This window comes from Cydia pomonella, chromosome 21, assembly GCF_033807575.1.
Source record: "Cydia pomonella isolate Wapato2018A chromosome 21, ilCydPomo1, whole genome shotgun sequence".
Lineage (NCBI taxonomy): Eukaryota > Metazoa > Arthropoda > Insecta > Lepidoptera > Tortricidae > Cydia > Cydia pomonella.
Window position 1 is genome coordinate 14,744,948 of NC_084723.1, and position 19,451 is coordinate 14,764,398.

The 19,451-nt window shown below is 36.5% G+C and overlaps 1 protein-coding gene across 2 annotated transcripts in view; it reads left to right on the forward strand.

Annotated features, from left to right (window-relative positions):
- Positions 1-19,451, forward strand: part of LOC133529564 (alpha-2 adrenergic receptor) — an 876,629-nt gene that overhangs the window by 440,819 nt on the left and 416,359 nt on the right. For both annotated transcript variants that reach the window (XM_061867306.1, XM_061867307.1), the window contains exon 4: positions 4,981-5,124. In XM_061867306.1, coding sequence (XP_061723290.1) covers positions 4,981-5,124 — 144 coding nt within the window. The remainder of the gene's footprint in view (positions 1-4,980; positions 5,125-19,451) is intronic.

Sequence of the window (19,451 nt, forward strand, 5' to 3'; positions counted from 1 at the left end):
CTGGTTTTTTTTAACTCTGAATTTGTCTCATTTGCGTGGTATCTTCATAATGTAAAGTTTATTACTTCTTATATTATAGTGTTTAGAGTTATTTGTTCTCTAATATTTTTCACTGCAGCTATGAAATATGGTGTTATATTAATTTACAGTACATATGGTGCTACTTTACCGCACTAGTGCGAAAATTAGCATATTACGTTACTGTGTCGAACATTTAAAGGGCCATATATATGAACTGTAAAACGTTGTACGATACATGTGCGAATAGGTAATTTGCAACTCGTGTCGATTTAAAACACTCCCACTCCCGTCGGTCGTGTTTTAATTTATCGCCACTCGTTTCGAATTTCCTATTTTTCGCACTTGTATCGTAATGTACTATTACAGTACATATGGTGCTACTTTTCCGCACTAGTGCGTGTAGTGTGTACACTTGTTTTGGATCTCGTGTTAATTTTTTAAGTCATAATATGTAATTGTATGTGTCCCATTATTTTATATGATAACTGTTTAGTGTACCTAATAAAGTAAATTACAACAAAAAAATCTCTATGATATGTTTTTTTTTTTTTTTAAACAAACAGTCCTAATAAGCATATTATATAACATTGTACACAATGTACAGAGCAAAGATAAATAACTAATATACCAGGAGGTTCATTGATAGTAAGCAGTAGGTGGTTGTTTTATGCAATAAAGTGTTTTACTACTACTATGAGCGCCAAGGTCATACAAAAACTAGTCAAAATTTCAGGCTCTAGATTTTCCCTGAAAGAGAACAAAGGAATATTTCAAAATTAGTACAAAGTCATAGAAAGGCTAAACGAAATCTTCCGGCACAAAATGAAATTAGAAAATTCATGAAATAGAACAGAAAACTCGACATAAATATGTTTATTTGTGCTCAATTATACATATAATGCAGATAAAAATCATTACGTCTTGCCAAGAGTCTCAGGCATATAGACTACCTGAAATAGACACCGCTTTATAAAGTTCTTCACGCAGCATAGGGCAGAGCAGATTCTGTAAAGTATGGAACTTCCTTTAGTTATGTACGGTGCGGCGCAAGCCCGTTCTACATGCAGCACTTGTTACAAAATCTACTCTCGGAGCTGCGTCGCCTGTAATTACGCAATAAGGCCCATTTTACAAATACCTTGCACTTAACATATACATATATTTTATAAAATTACTACTAAAATACTCGTATACTAGTCGGTAGTGACATTGCCTAAGAAGCAGGAGTCCCCGAGTTCGAATTTTGGTAAGGGCATTTATTTGTGTTTTTAGTGGTAGTAGAAAACTCTTTATTGTACAGAAATGAAAACAAAACAGGCAATAAAACACTCATCATTAGTACAAAGGCGGACTTATCCCTTTAAGGGATCTCTTCCTTTGAGCAAATTGAGGGAGAACTGGAGACGATAGACATCCGTACTGTACAAAGTAGCGCAAAAAAATAAATAGAAAATAATAATTATTATATTTTTTTATCACGTATATTTGTTTCTCTTATGTATGCTTTTTATGTATTTAAGTACTTATCTGTTCATTCATTCATATTTTTATTGATAACGGTAATTAATTGTCAAGATTAGGTACAGTCAACTGCAGAGAAAAGGTACCTTCCTGCATAGAAGTTTGTTTGAAAAGCTGCTAAGCGAATAGCATTGCTGCCTTGTATAGGCATTGGATTATCTATCTGTTATATATATTATTATTATTCTCTTGTACTCACAACACAAGTGTGAGCATAATGTGAGACTAGGTCGGTTTCTGTAAGTTTATTTCATAATATTCTTTTTTTTTTCTTATCATAATATTGTCTAGTAGGAAGCGCTGGTGGCATAGCGGTAAGAGCGTGCGACTTACAATCCGGAGGTCGCGGGTTCAAACCCCGGCTCGTACCAATGAGTTTTTCGGAACTTATGTACGAAATATCATTTGATATTAACCAGTCACTTTTTAGTGAAGGAAACTGGACTAATCCCAATAAGGCCTATACCCTCTGGGCTGAAAGGTCAGATGGCAGTCTCTTTTGTAAAAACGAGTTCCTACGCAAATTCTTGGGATTAATTGCCAAGCGGACCCCAGGCTCCCATGAGCCGTGGAAAAATGCCAGGCTAATGCAAGAAAGATGTAATAATATTGTCGAGAAGGTAAGTAATCTATGGCCCAACCTAACAGTTTGCTATTTGGCGCAGTCGGGCAGGACACACGAGTAAGGCGACTGCCTTTATTTTGGCTTAACTTAAGTGGTGGCTGGCGGCTGTCATACAAATATTATATGTATAGTGAATGCTTGAGATTCTGTGAGGCGATGGATGCTGCTAGGCGCTTAACTATTCCGATTTAATTTGTCAATGTGCCATTATTGTTTTATATTTGTTAATGCTTATAATTTATTGCTGTTAGTCTAAGTTTCGTGACGCATTGGTTCAACTGTAATGTCATGTAAACATTTTTATCAATAAAATAAATAAAAATAAAAATAAAATTTGATTCTAGTGGCTGGAATAATTCAATTTTAAATTATGATTTAGAATGAAGAATCTTTAGTGACGTTCACTTGGACGATTTAGTTTGATATTTTTTAGTTAACATTTTCACTACATCTCGAGGTAACGCTCGTGGTTCTATTGTGGAATCTTTATTACATTAAATAGTTTTTCGCTTGCTTCGGGTGTCAATATTAGCACGAGCATTTAAACAACAATTTTGCCCCCTTGTACAACAAAAGAACTTTTGTTTATTTGAGATTATGCAACTAAATAAAAGTAGTTTGTGTGGCCGCCGGAACAGGTCAGCTGGAGGAAATCGTAAATATTAATGACCTGTATATAACTGATAGACTTAGGGACCGAACGGAGGGTTATGATAAGTATCCAGTATTAAGTTTATTGCTCCGTAACTATATGACATATACTAGTTTGCGGAAATGTTAGCAAGAAAAGTGTAAATGGGTAGAAAAGTCTTTAGATCTATCTGTCCAAGATTGTCCCCGATAATCGTTTTTTTTAGGTATTAATTATCGAACAATCTTATACCAAAACCAAATCGTTTATCAACTACAAATACGCCAAGTCACATGTCAAGCTTAAGTCTAAAACATTACTATTTTAATACAGTTCAGAACCCCTAGTGTAAATATATTTGATAGTTTGACGTGACGTTCGCGTTTGCGTTAAGTGTCATTTTGTATAGGATTTTGAGTTTCCGAAACGTCCCGCTTTAAATCCCATACAAAATGAGACTTAATGCAAACACATACGTCACGTCACGCTGTCGAATAAATTTACACTTGGTTTTCAGGTACATAATACGTATTAAGTACACAATCTAACGGTCCGATTCGAAATTTATATATGGTGATCGGATATGTAAGTGTCAAATGTAAAAATGTTACTTTATACCACATCGTATGTTTATCAAGTTTTTGACGTATCTTAAAATTCCTCATTAGAATGACACATCCGATTCGAGCGTCATATTGATAGTGACGCCTCGTGATTAATTCCTTTGTTTCTTGTTCATTAATATTGTTTAAAGTGTAATACCAATAACTTACCCGGGTACGTCCTTAAACTACGTCCAAAAGAGAGGTATGGGCATTGTGAATGTCATCTCGCTTTGTGTGGTAGGGCACATCCAGTGGATGTCATTCCAGATCTAGAGCAGAGCCCAACTGGGGAAGTACTTCCACCTTACAGAAAACCGCAGCCAAATAACACTAGACCCTACTCATTGTGTTCCTGCCAGTGAGTAAGATTGCCAAAGCTCAACGAGGGGGGGAGGGGTTTAGGGTCGGCAACGCGCATGTAACTCCTCTGAAGTTTCAGGCGTACATAGGCTACGGAGACTGCTTACCATCAGGCAGGCCGTATGCTTGTTTGCCACCGAAGTAGTATAAAAAAAAACTTATTAGTCAGTGAACTAATGTATCTTATGTGTATGTTATGTATGTTGTGTGCAGTGAATGGAAAATTAATCTTGAAACGTGTTTAACGACCATTTTGGAGTCAACGGCCGGTAGTTCACGTGCTACTTGTAAAGTCCAGCTATTAGTTTACAAGAGCTGATAAAATCACTGTCTTGTACTAACCGTACAATTTTAGTCGTATTTAAAGCTCCTAATACCTTGATACTGGCGAAATAGTCCCACTGGATTAAAGCCATAGTTTTGAGAGATTGAATGAAATTAAATTCATTACTTCTTGATTTTAATGATCTCGTTTTCAAATATGTCCGCCTCTCATTCCAAAGTTTATTATTCTGATTATTTTTTTTTAATTATTATTTTTTTTTTGTTATTTAATTAAATTTTATTGATGCTATGTTTATTTATTTTTCCAATGCAGTGTAACTATGACTATAATATCATTTTTATTCTCTCTTGCCGATCAATTATTTTTTATGAAATACTTTTATGGAATGTTTATTAAATTATGGAATAGTTCGAATTGTAATTATATTTTAATAGTCATTATATACCATAAGATTAAAATTAGTTTTATGTAGTCCATAAGGTTTTGCTGCGCCCTATCAGGGTCCACGTACTGTACACCTAGCATTAAGTTGTATGTGTTTTGTACTTGGTTGCAAATAAATAAATTGAAATTGAAATTAAAGTTCCAATCCGACCAATACACTAAGTAATCAAAACTTTTATTTTATGAATAAAAAAAATGCATTATAATAATAACCCATATTTTAATAAAATAACGCGATTTATAACGATAACATATATTTTATAGCAAATATTTTGATTAAAATCATTGAAAATCCCCACGTACGAGTACAGTCGACCAATTTGAATCCTAGGCCACTATAGAACCTTGTCGCTTTAGCTACTAGATACTTGACACGCATCACTCAATAAGCGCTGTCGTAGAAGTCATTATGGCATGGTTCTATAGTGGCCTAGGAATCAAATTGGTTGACTGTACATATACTAACATTAATTTCGTTGGTCTCCAGGCGGTCGACTACCTGAAGAAGAGGACGCCAGCGCGCGCCGCGCTCATGATAGCGGCCGTCTGGCTCATGTCAGCTTTAGTCTGCATCCCCCCACTCCTGGGCTGGAGGGTCACCAGGCCGCCGCAGCAGTTTCCACAGTGCAAGGTAATTAGCTTCAGGAGAAATCCATCCATGATTAAGACATGTTTAAGATCTTGGAAAGATCTTTAAAATATCGATAACAGAACGAATCAAAATTGACGTTTATTTCGATTCCGCTGTGATCCCAATAAGATCTATTTACGATATTTCTGACGTCAAAGTGACATTGGTTGCCCGAATCGAGCTGCTTCTGTCAATTACACGACATACAAACGATATCTAAATGAGAACTTATCTAAACCAGAACTTATCGTTATCGTATTGCATTCCTCGAATCGGGCCGATAGTCTTTTCTAGGTAACTTTAGTCTTACTTGCCTGAAAGACAGTAAGAAAATGTGTTAAAACTATTCGGGTACAATGTATTTTGCTTGCAAGCAAGTGGAAATATAATGTCAAATCTAAGCATGTATGTTAAAACAGACACGGTGGCTATAAAGATTTTTACCAGAAAATCTAAAAAAATTAGCGACATATTTCTTTTGAGCGTTGCACAAATTAAAACGCCCCACGTCCCAATTCGAACTTTCGAACAATGCTTATAAGATGTCACAGCGATATGAAACTGATATGTCAGTGTCAAATATGACGTTTTGGTTGAAAAATTACACTTTTGACACTGACAGATCGGTATATTACTCGTATCACCGTAATATCTTTTAAGCATAGTTCGAATTGGGCCACCAATAATCAACAAAATACTTCCCGTTCCAGAAATTTTATCACCAACTTAATTAAAGAACAAAAACGCCAAACGAACGTTCGGGATTCGAAAAATGCGTTCATTACCATTGAATTTTATTAAGTATCCGTTGCTTCCATTCCAGTTTGTGACGTAAAAATTCAAGTTTTCGTCGTCAATTAATATGGTGTATGCGATTTTCAGCATATTTACTCCGTGAAATTCAGTGAGCGTTATAGACTACTGTTTACTAGATGGACTGATGAATCTTCAATGTGACTTGGAATTCTGGTAGCTGTTTAAAAAGTTGAATACTTAAACGGTAGATGTCGCTAGGCACCCCCTTAAGGCGTATAAAGAATATAGTGAAAATATGTCAACGGGTAATTCTCGGAAGATCAGTTAGTTGGATTGGCTAGCTGGTAAACCGGAGTCGCAAGGTCGAATCGCCCGATACAGTGAGCTTTTCCCCTTTTCCTTTATTTCTAGTCCAGAGAGGGCTCTCCTTAATACCAGTTTATGTTAATAAACGCATGTAACGAATAGAATTTTCACATTTAAAAACAAAATATTAAGAATATAGCAAATGAAAGAAGCATTGCAATCGCCCTGTCGCTGCTTAACATCAAGTTTCACATACATCATTTTTACTCGCTCAATTTCCTTTGCACAGAAATATTAAGCAACGAAAACGAGCACCACTAACGTAATTTCAGTTGAAAATGAGAGCGTAACTTCGATTGTATGAGAGCGACTTTTTCGCTGCGGGTGTGTGTGTGACCACTTGGAGTGAGTGAAATACCTCTGAGGGCCTACCGCCTAAAACGAAATTTCGTTATCTTCCTCTTTGTCGCTAACGAAATTTCGATTTTCTTTTTCTGCCTTCGGTTCTCTGAGCCCCTAGTGTAAATGTATTCGATTTTGTGACGTGACGAACGCGTTTGCATTAAGTCTCATTTAGTATGGGATTTAGAAACAACGCGCCAAGCGGAACGTTTTGGAAACTCAAAATCCCATACAAAATGAGTCTTAACGCAAACGCGTACGTCACGTTACGCCATGGAATAAATTTACACTAGGGGTACTGATGTCAGCGGTGAGAATGAGTCATACAGGCCAATTCTAACGTGCACCTGACATCAGACAATTCATTTCGCTCAGACTTGGACAAGTTTCAGTGCGAACTAGACGCCCGCGCGAATGACAGCTACCTGATATTGTTCCACTATTACAATATCGGTTTGATGTCAAGTGCACGTTCGAGTTAGCCTGAATGTATTGGCTGGGATCTTACCTAACCGAGAAATTTTCGTGTTTCACGTTTTAGTAGGGGGATCTAATATAGGTTATCCACGGCCCACGTTCATTCCTTGCAGTTTTGTTGTGACCCCGTTCATGACGTCACACTCTTTCACACGCCATTTTAATGACATCGACTTGTACTAGATTTCAAATTGCCTCATAAAACCAGGGTATGGTCATGGTATTGGCCGGGACCTAACCCAGCCGAAAAATGCTCGTATCTCGTGTTTCTTTTAGTACAGTATCTAGTGTAGGTGATCCGTGCCCCGCGCTCATTCGTTGCATTTTTGTTGTGACCCCGTTCATGACGTCACACTCTTTCACACGTCATTTGCTTTAAATAAAGTATTTTTTCGTCTGTTTTTTAATAACACGAGGGAACGTATGATTTTTATGCGAGTCTGCGATTTTAATGGAAAATTCGTGTTAAATCGTGGATATTTATGAAGCTTTTGGAGAGTTTTGGACAAAAATTCCACCGTTTTTATTTTGTGGCTTTGTCCATCGTGTGTCGGTCCATATAGAACATTACTTAACTTTTAGGGGTCAGATTTATGGAACCTTGAGCTTGATTCAGATTTCATAAACTTTTCCGGTTTTGATGTGACCCTGAAGATCGCTCACGCTGGTTGGTGCATACGAAATGAAGTTAAGGTCATGCGTGAGATGCGCGCCAATTACCAAGACGATCGTCAAGGTCATATCAAAACCAGTTCAAAACGATAAAAGTATTTGTTGACATAAAATTTAAAATTGGAACTAATATAGAATAGTATAGTATTAAATCAACTAACCATTGTTATAAAACCTCGTTTACATAACTTAGATTTAAGCCTTAGATGGATCAGGGTCCACGTGAAACTCACAACTACTATGTAACACTCTATAAATTGTATATACGAGTACAGATGTCAATCAACCGACATCTTTGGAGTCCCTCGTTGGCAGAGTTGATTATGGTGGTCATATTGAGATAATCGTGTATTTCATCGTTTCGAGTGAAGCACGGTGCGTTGGCAATCACATGAAGGACGGCGTTTTGTGCTCTTTGAAGACACATTATGTTACTATCACTAGCAGTTCCCCATAGCTGGATCCCATATGTCCGGATAGGCTTAATGATTGCGTTGTATAGGAGTAATTTATTATCCACTGACAGGGTAGAGTTTCGTCCTAATAGCCAATGAAGATTTTTGTATTTTAATATAATTTCATTCCGTTTGTGTTTTATGTGAGTTTTCCATGTAATGCGCCTATCTAGATAAAATCCTAGGTACTTGATACACTCGCAATGTGGCAGGACATCATTTCCAAGTTGACTGGAGGGCAAACTGGTTTTCTAAATAAAATAAACAAATGAAATAGTACCGAGAAATAATAATATATATATATATATATATATATATATATATATATATATATATATATATTATAAGTGTAGGTTCGGTGTAATATCTCCTAGAAATCCTCTGTAATCTAATAAAATGGACATATTACATATTTACAACATATTTCCGCTTCCCAGGGTAGGCACTTACCCCGCCGCCCCCCTAATCCGAGTCAGTATTGTTTCACGCCCAAACACTTGGCGTCAACTTGAGCAAATTAGGCAAAACGACAATGACACAAGTTTTAAGTAATACCGCTCCAGGCGAGAAGTACACAGAGTACCTGGAGTCAGATGGTTTACAATTTTAATTTAACTTTCTAACTTTTTATATTTTCACTGAGGCGTTGGAACTTGGACGTTTTAAAGATATTAGTTATATACGATACATTTAGGACAGACTGATTAAGGTATATATTTAAATAACACAATTTAGCAATAACGATAATAAAATGTGAATAAAAGTACAATACAAACTTAAACTAATTAAAAACTAAAAATCTATATCTAAAGAGGGCCCCTGGGGCATAGTGCCAAAGATACTGGCAGCATTTCCTCGCTGAATCGCAACGCTTATTCGTTGAGCGAGGAAGCTGCCAGCTCTTTTGTCCCCTGTAAAGTCAACCAGCCGTTTGGCCAAATCATTAAAAATGCTCTGAGATATAGATTTTTAGTTTTTAATTAGTTTAAGTTTGTATTGTACTTTTATTCACATTTTATTATCGTTATATACGATTAAGTTCTGTACCCCTAGTGTAACTAAATTCGATTTTGAAACTTGACGTACGCGTTTGCGTTTAGTCTCATTTTGTATTGGATTTAGGAAGAGCGCGCCAAGCGGGACGTTTTAGAACCTCAAAATCCTATACAAAATGAGACTTAACGCAAACGCGTTCGTCACGTTATGATGTCGATCAAAGTTACACTAGGGGTACTGGTTAAGTGAATATCATGAACAATTATGAAAGGTTAAATCGCTGGTTAAGTTTTGACATTTTAAATAAGTCCATAATACTCGTATTAACGACTTTGTTTTGTGAATGGTTACTGAGTGGAACCTTAAAAATTATCAAAATACAAAAACGTACGAAACTGCTTGCAAAATTTATGTAGGTAGCTAAAATAATTCAAAGTGTAAAGTTATTTATACTATAGATAGATTGATTATATTAATAGATGACTCTTTAAGAAAGTATACGTATTATTTACTTAATTCTCTCTAATATACTTATTATTTACTCGGAATTTAGTAGCTCCAGTTACCAACAATCGTTTTTCAAACGATCATTTTCTGTAAGAAAAAGGCGTTCTATTTGTAGTTTATTGGGGGTTTGAAGCTTTCCAGCGTACCGTCGCCCACACTGTTAACGTAGTATTCATGCGCAAAGTGTGTCACTGAAAAGAAAATATTGATATGCATCTTTTGTACGCTGTGAAGTACATACTTCACTCTTTTAGTTCAGAGCCCCTAGTGTAAATTTATTCGATATCGAAATGTGACGTACGCTTTTGCGTTAAGTCTCATTTTGTATGGCATTTAGAAACAGCGCGCCAAGCGGAACGTTTTGGAAACTCAAAATCCCATACAAAATGAGACTTAACGCAAACGCGTACGTCACGTTTCGCTATCGAATAAATTTACACTAGAGGTACAGTAGTTCAGTTTAGTTCAGTAGCTGAAGAGATCCATCTTTTCTATATCAACAGTACTAGTTTCATTGCTCTCATTCGTGGATTATTGAGTTGAATGAAGGATTTGATAGACAATTTCATTCAACAGGAATCGTTCAAATAAATTAATTTACGAATCGATGGTTTTAATCATGTTTTAACGTTGCTTCCTTGTCACTCTCTAAGCAAATGAGCAAATAAATATAATAATAATTCAGCCTATATACGTCCCACTGTTGGGCACAGGCCTCCTCTCATGCGCGAGAGGGCGAGCAATAAATGGAAATATAATTATTCGTGTAATTTTCTTTTCTAATTGGTTTCTGTTAAAAAATGAATATTGTCTTTTATCCAAAATATTTTTTTTATTATAATAATAATGCCTAATTAGCATTTCCGAATTCGTTGAGAACAAAATTGTAAAAATATGACGTCACATCACACCAAGTGTGACAAGGAAAGGGAGAGGGGTCAAAAAACTCCTCCCCTTACTCCTACTCCTACTCCTGCGTACTCCTGAGTCACAACGAAAGAACAGCGCTGGCTTTGCTAGCTACATGCTGAGTTGTGACCCTTTATGGCATTTTGCGCTAAATGTTAAGTAATTCATTGTCTCCGTGTCTGTTTTGTCATAAATAAATGTATTTTGTTTCTTTCTTTCTTTCAAAACCTAGAAACTCGTGTTGTAATTAATGGATGATCCTAAAGGTGTAAAACTTGACGCTATCTAGGTACTCCTCTTTGACGCCAAGAAGGCCAAGTACTTATTTCCAGGAAGTATTGTAGTGAAGAATCTCTGCTCCGTTTCTTGTTACTACGAAATACTAATTTTGAAAGACCAGTAAACTTCTCCGCTAACTTGCGAAACTTAATATATTTAAGTGGATCGTCTGTAGTATTCTGTGTACAATCAGCGACACAAGCTCTTAAGTGAAGCAAGTGCGTACAGTTGGCGACACAATGCCATTACTTCCGAAAAGTTGGTGGCGTGTTGCGGAGTTTGTGAATTGATTTTATGTTTATTTAGGGGTACATTTCATAACTTTGAGTTAACTAAATATGTTAATTAGGAACCTAGGTCACTTACTTACTTACTTACTCCGTTGGCTCAGCGACCCAAAATGAGACTTGGCCTCCGACACAAGACAGCGCCACTTTTCTCGGTCCTGTGCGACCTCTCGCCAATTGTCGACTCGAAGCTCGCGCAGATCCGCCTCCACCATGTCGCTCCAGCGATACCTAGGGCGTCCGATAGGACGTCCTCCTGCTAGGCGACCCAGGTACGCTCTTTTTACGTTCCGAACCTAACATCTTGGGAGAAAGTAAAGCCCACAGAATCCGTTGGTTGGGCCACCTTGAGAGAATGGACGAAGAGCAACCTAGGTCAGGATACAACTAAATATGCTGAGTAAGAACTTAGGTTATATGGCATTATAATTCAGATAGTTTTATTGTTTATACACCGTGGATCCGTATAACCCGGCAGATTTTAAATACCCTTTCCTATCATAAGGAGCAAAAAATATAAAATGACTTTTGGTCAAATTTGGCAAAAAAAAATGTGTGTGTACTGTGTTTTCTGCACACGTCACGTTATTTCTTTTTACATCATGGCGAAAAACAAACATTGCAAAGAATGAGTAAGGTTTAGTTACTGATAAATGTAGCGAGTTAATTTTAAAACTTTAATGATTTTCAGTCGTTATGTCTAAACCAGGTCTCAGTGGCAGCGTCGCAGTCAAAAAGCGTTCATTATTGAGTTATTACAAAAATAAATTTCTACAAGAATTGTCATTAGGTATCTCTAAGACAAGACCGATTTCAGGATTTCAGAAAGAAAATTATGGCATTTTAGTCTCTAAATGCGGTCAAGAAAATACCTTTAAAATCTGTCAGGTTATATGAGCCCACGGTGTACAGTCTATAACATTTGGGGTTTAATTGTGAGGAAAGTTGACCGAGATTTGGATCCTAGATCGAATAGAAGTCTTTGTATGCATTAAACAGTTATTTGATCAAATCGCAAATAGTTCCCGTGACCTGTCGGCATGTCATCCATCCTAACCTGAAATGCAGTATTCAGTATAAGTAAGACCTAGTATGCAGGTATAATACAAATAAGGCACTAGTATACACTGATTTAAACGTTCACAATTTTTAGACATTATTGAAGCGCTGGTGGCCTAGCGGTAAAAGCGTGTGACTTGCAATCCGGAGGTCGCGGGTTCAAACCCCGGCTCGTACCAATGAGTTTTTCGGAACTTATGTACGAAATATGATTTGATATTTACCAGTCGCTTTTCGGTGAAGGAAAACATAGTGAGGAAACCGAACTAATCCCAAAAAGGCCTAGTTTACTCTCTGAGTTGGAAGGTCAGATGGCAGTCGCTTTCGTAAAAACTAGTGGCTACGCCAATTTTCGGGATTGGTTGCCAAGCGGACCCCAGGCTACCACGAGCCGTGGCAAAATTCCGGGACAAAGCGAGGAAGAAGAGATTTTTACACATTATTAACGTTTTTTTTACGAATATCGTCAGTCGAAAAATCGAATATCGTTAGTGTTGTGTGTCGACAGAGTGACATCTCTAGTGCGCAAAACGTTTAAGTTGATAAACAAGACCAAGTGCGGGTAGTTCGAAAAAATCGCGCGGCTAGAAGACAACTTTAGCCAGTCTTCTCCGAGACCATGGGGACAACGCCGTCCTCGAAACGCCGGAGGTAAATTTAAAACTCATTACGCGATTATGTCGTTTCTATAATTTAATAATAGTAGGATTGATATTTATAAGTTCATGCCTTAAAATACAGCGCATAAGCTTAGCTTGTAAATAATAGCTAACATTAAAAATAAGTTTTCGTACGGTCACCAGCAGACGCTATAAATAAAGAAAACGAGATTATTTCTGTACCCGGCGTTAGTTCTGAAAGGGAGGTAGTAAATCTCTGGAAATTAGCTGCTAGCCCTGTTTCTTGGGAAATACTGAAATGGCTGGCTAATATTACGTTTTACTATTTAATATTTAAGATACATGCTCAAGTTTTTTGTTAAGGCATTGTCTGGATTGGGTCTCTATTGTTTCCCATAAAGTTTTAAGTCATAATGTATTGTTTGTCCGCATTTTCGTTACTCATAATTTGGTTTTTTTTCAGAAACGCGTAACTTTTCAGGATTGGCATGAAACAAACCTAACCTAACCTCTCTATAGGATAACCTTACGAAAATTCTGAAAAGTTAACGGTTTCAGAGTTATGACTAATGATAATCAGTACCCTTAGTGTAAATTTAGTCGACATCATAACGTGACTAACGAGTTTGCGTTAAGTCTCATTTTGTATAGGATTTTGAGTTTCCAAAACGTCCGGCTTGGCGCGCTCTTTCTAAATCCAATACAAAATGAGACTAAACGCAAACGCGTACGTCACGTTTCGAAATCGAATTTATTTACACTAGGGGTACAGAGCCCCTAGTGTAAACTTATTCGATTTCTAAACGTGACTTACGCGTTTGCGTTAAGTCTCATTTAGTATGGGATTTAGACACAGGTATTAGTTACAATAAGACAAATAATTACTAGCGCTAAATATATTTAAACTAGGGACCCGCCCCGGCTTCGCACGGTTAGAACACCTCAACAAAAATTACTCAATACTTACCTACGGCCCGATTCTGACTTACGGATACGTCAGTCAAATTTGACATTTTTATTTGAAGAAACGTCACTGTTGACACTGATATATATAATTCATATCTTATCTTTAGCAAATGTTTGAAGCAAGGCCCCCCCGTTGTCTGAAATGCTAATATGTAATGATTACTTTATGATATAGGATAATCCGTCGCTGTATAAGTATATCCGTCTGCTCGTTTGCCTCCTATATCATTAAAAAAAAGAATAACTCAATTATTGCGGACAACATATTTTAGTTGGTTTTCGCCGGTGTCCAATAGATTTCTGCCGTTGATTATTGTAATATCGAACTCACAAAATCATTCAGTTTGATAAGAATATATAAAGTTGTGTTATAATGGTTATCTGTTCATTTTATGTAGACGAAACCCTTTCAAGTAAAATTAAAATTGTAAAAAATGCCGATGTTTTATCGATATGACTTTATCCATACGATTACACCTTTTGGTTACTCATTGTTCATCGTACATAAGAATGTGCCTGTGTGTGTGTGGCTACCGTGACAGCTGGCTTAGACTCCATCTTTAGGAATCATCTTCGTCATTTTTAGGGTTCCGTAGCCAAATGGCATAAAACGGAACCCTTATAGTTTCGCCATGTCCGTCTGTCTGTCTGTCTGTCTGTCTGTCTGTCTGTCCGAGGCTTTGCTCCGTGGTCGTTAGTGCTAGAAAGCTGAAATTTGGCATGGATATATAAATCAATAAAGCCGACAAAGTCGTACAATAAAATCTAAAAATTTTTTTTTTTTAGGATACCTCCCCTACACGTAAAGTGGGGGTGAAATTTTTTTCCCTTCAACCCTAGAGTGTGGGGTATCGTTGGAAAGGTCTTTCAAAACATTTATTTTTATAGGGGTTTTCAAGAAACATTTTTTGATAAAGTGAATATATTCGGAGATAATCGCTCCGAAAGAAAAAAAAATGTGTCCCCCCCCTCTAACTTTTGAACCATAGGTCCAAAAAATATGAAAAAAATCGTGGAAGTAGAGCTTAAGAAAGACATTAAATGAAAACTATAGCGGATATGATCAGTTTAGCTGTTTTTGAGTTATCGCAAAAAGCTTTCCCTTCATAGTAAAAAGACTTATTTTAATTAGGTACTGATTATACAAATTTGCCTATTTGTTTAACTCAGGTGAAAGGTACCGTTTGATCCCTTGGTTAACAATTTACTATACTTTAAGCTCCAGTTTAGCTTATTGTGACGGAAGAGTAACTACGGAACCCTACACTGAGCGTGGCCCGACATGCTCTTGGCCGGTTATTATGGTTTGAAGTATCTTAAAGTTCGAATCGCCGATAGTCACTTTATACTTCTCGGACTGCGCTTTCCCGCATATCCTTTGTAACGTCCTCAATATTCAAGGTCCAAGTATAAAGTATGCATACTTAGACAAAAAAGGCGATGCCATCGGATCTGCTCATGTATGTTTAATGTGACGTCACTTCAAAGAGAATGACGGCGGAGGAAAACTAAACGAAAAAGTCGATAAACGTGGAATAGGCACGCTGAAATAGGTTCTTTTGATAAACAATGCCTGACATTTAAGATGGTTTAGGTCCATGGGGTCCCATCGCGCACAAGTTTTTTTCTGAAATCGCGAAGCGTCTGGTTGACGTAACTGGTGACCGAAGAGCTGGCGGTTTCCTCGCACAACGTGTCTGTATTACGTTGCGATACAACAAGGAAATGCCGCTAGCATCCTTGGTACAATGCCTCAAGGGCCTATTTTAGATTTAAGCTAGTTATATTAATGATCAGTATATCAAGATACAAGATACAAGAAATTTATTGATAAAAAGTCAATGACAAGTTACAGGTCAATTTGAGGTAGGTACATATTCAACTAATACTAGTAGGTACAGCATTTTTTGGATAAATAAAAAAAAAATGTTTAAAGCAGAACAAATACATAATCAGTATTCAATAGGTCGCATATCTTTCAAGTCATCATGTTATTTTTAAGGTAAAAAATTAAAAATGTGTTTATATATAAATTACCTACTTAGGGTTAGTGCACGATTCAACAAATTCGTCGACGCTGTAGCATGCTAAGTCTGTTAACACTGCTTTAAGATTTTGGTCAAACTTTTTATTAGTTTTTGCTAGTTTTATTTCCTCAGGTAGCAAGTTATACAATTTTACGCCTAAGATCCCAAGTGACTCTCGGGACCTTGCGGGCCTGCGAATTGGTAGCGTATTGATCCACGTTAGCTCTAACATACTTACATGCGCTTAATATGTAAAGACTCCATTATGTATATTGTAAATAAAATTGGATAACTTTAAGACAACGCATTATAAATTTTGGCGTCAGAAATCTTGATTTATCTTAGCAATTACTAAACTTATGATAGTATTATTTGGTGAACTAGTTATTTATGGCATCGACTTAATTTCTGTAGTTACAGTTACACGATTAGCTAACTTTTAAAGCACAGAAAATCGTATCAAAGCTGCCTTTTTTTAAACAAATATTTTAATTGTATAGACAAATGGGACCAATTCAAGCTTCTAAATTTTCCATGAAGATTTGTTTTAACACACACTTCAATGCTGTAGTAGATATTTTACAATAAATTTTTGTATTTTGTACTTTTTTTACTCCATGTTGCTGCATATGACCTTATAGAATAAAGCAAATTCACTACGCGCGAAGTATCGGGATGAGGGCGGGTTTCGGTAAGCAAGCAAGCGCCGTATTTTACAAGCTTTTATTTACTTTCACCTGACCGTCGTCTGTTTGTAATCAAATCTTGCAAGTTAAATTTGATCCACTTCCCGGTTTCCGATTGAGCTGAAAATTTGCATATATATGTAAGTCGGGTTACAATGCAATATTATGGTACCATCGAGCTGATCTGATGATGGAGACAAGAGGTGGACATAGGAACTCTGTGATAAAACAACGCAACCGAATTGTGTTTGGGGTTTTTAGAATTTAATCGATGAGTATTAGTTGCCTGTGGAAAGAAAAGTACATTCAGCGATAAAAGCTTGTACCAAAAATGTAATTTTTGCCAAAAACTTATATAGATTTTATTGTTTAACGATGCGTCACCAAGCAAAGTTAAAGCAAGGTAAGCTAAGTGGAATCCTGAGCATTGCGAGGTTTTAGAGTACCGATAAAAAAGGTGTCAATCAAAACAATTTTCCTTATGACCATTAGGAAAGTTTTAGTCATCCAGGAATCGTAACAGTGAAAAACTTCTTTTTTTTGGACGAATGTTTTTTTTTACTAAGGACTGATTTAAACTCATACATTTTTTAATTAAAGATACGGGACTCAATCGCGTATTGAGTTTTAAATTTATCTCGTTTTGAGGATAGCGTTGTTCCTGTGGTCTTGGAGAAGACCGGCTAAAGTTGATATCAACATCTTCTAGCCATAGCCACGCGACTTTTTCAAACTACCCGCACTTGATCTTGTTTATCAACTTGAACGGTTTGCACACTAGGGATGTTACTCTGTCGACACACAACACTAACGATATTCGCGTCGCACGTCGGAGGTAAATTTTAAACTCAATACGCGATTAAGTTCCGTTTCTATATTTTAAAAATGTTTTTTTTTTAGGGTTCGCATTTACCATTTTTTAATACATAAAATTTAATTTATAAATTATTTTTTATCAAAATATTTTTTAGGACTATTTTTTTTAATTCAAAAGCGAAATTCTAAACTAAAATATCCACATTATACTAAAAGCCATAACCTATTTATTACTCGAACAAGAAACAAAATTCTTCGCTAATTATTACAAACGAGAATAATTATAATTATAACGAATGGTACCTTATTTCAATTTACTTTGCCATAAATTTGGGCCTAAACAAAACTCGAAGATATCTTTATCTTATCCTTAGTCCAGTCAACGAGGTTACTGAGGCATTCCATGAGCTGTCCCGTACAAACGCATGTTATTTTTTAAAGGTCAGCATCAAAAGTAACGGATTAAACAATGCGTCAAAAGTATCTACTATTCTGTAACAACTTAATAAAAAGTGATGGTTCTATTATGTAGAACGATGAAGATTGTAAAAATATATTTTTGAACGTGAATTTTAGAGATTTATCTTTTTTGGAAAAGTTATCCCGAATATCAGATACATTTGGCGCGTTGTTTCATCCTTTACAATTGATGCTGATTGTACCTATATTTATTTCAGGATTTTTTCTGCTCTATACAGCACAATCGAGGTTTTTGACCCGTCTGCATAGGAATGGCTAATAATACCTATATACAAAATATTTTCAAATGAACCAGATTGACAGATAAAAAGCCGTCTCATCCAGGCACCCTTGTGGAGATGATGACAAAGTAAAAAAAGGCAACTAGTTAAGAGCAACAAAATATATCAATCAAATTTAAAAAACCATGAAAAATCAAATTCCGCATTAAAAATCATTATTAAATGGAACAGCTTTTGTTTTGTTTTGTTCAAATTGAAAACAAAAAATAAATAAATCATATTGTCTGATACATTGATTCCAGTGAATTTTTATCTTGTATGTATGGTGAGCCGCTACGTTAGAGGTTATAACTACTAAAATTAACCTCGTTGACTGGTGTAAATTAGGCCCGCTAAAGCCGATTTAGAAAAGGTCGTTAAAGTTATGTGAACATTAGGGCTTCTGTTTAAATTTAATTTAAGATTTATCTTGTACTTTACCTCCAATTGAAATTAAGCCTTTTGTTATATAAGGATTAGTTCGAAATTACGTCTTGTAATAAAATTGAGTTAGAGCACTGCCACTGGCATTGGCAGCCAAGCGGTTTGAGTGTACGACTTCCAAGCCGATTATTATTTGTTTAATCGAATAACATTAAAAAATGACAAATAAATTGAAAATATATCAGGTGTGTCACAAGTTTATATCCAAGGTTTTTAGTCATTGAGCTGCGTCAGAATATAGTGAGAACAGGTCATCGGGGCTTCCAGGATAGGCCATCCGGCACTCTTGTCCCACGTGTTGGACAGTTTGAGATTCTGCACCACAGCTTCTGGGGGCCGATTTTTGAATTTCGTACGCTCGATTTTTAAAATCTAGGATTTTAAAATGCGCGGTACGGCCGAATCCTGTCCGCAATCTATTAAGCTTGCACCATTCATGGCGCGGGAGGCTGAACCCATTCACTTTACACTCACAGCGGAGTTTGGACTCTTGGGTAGAAGCACTGGAAACCAATGTCCTTAAATTAGCAGAAAGAAGACGGGACACATGTCCTGCTCTTTCGATGATATTACTAATCCCGACAGTATCGCAATTTAAATATCTCTTTGCTCAGCAATGACGGCATTATTGACAATTACGATACACAGAGCTACAACTGCATGGATGAAGTGGCGGTAACTCACTGGGGTGATGTGCGACAGAAGATGCCATTCAAAGTGAAAGGGCATCTTTATAAGACCGCTATAAGACTGTTCTGTATGGGCATAGAGAAATAAGAAGTAATAGAGTGCTCACTCCATACATCAGTTTTGGTACCAAAATGCTTATTATATACGCAGTCGACATCTAGCATCGAGTAGCGGAACTCTTAGTACTGCTACTCGACAATAGATATCGCAGCAAACAAAAAGTCTAATGCTAC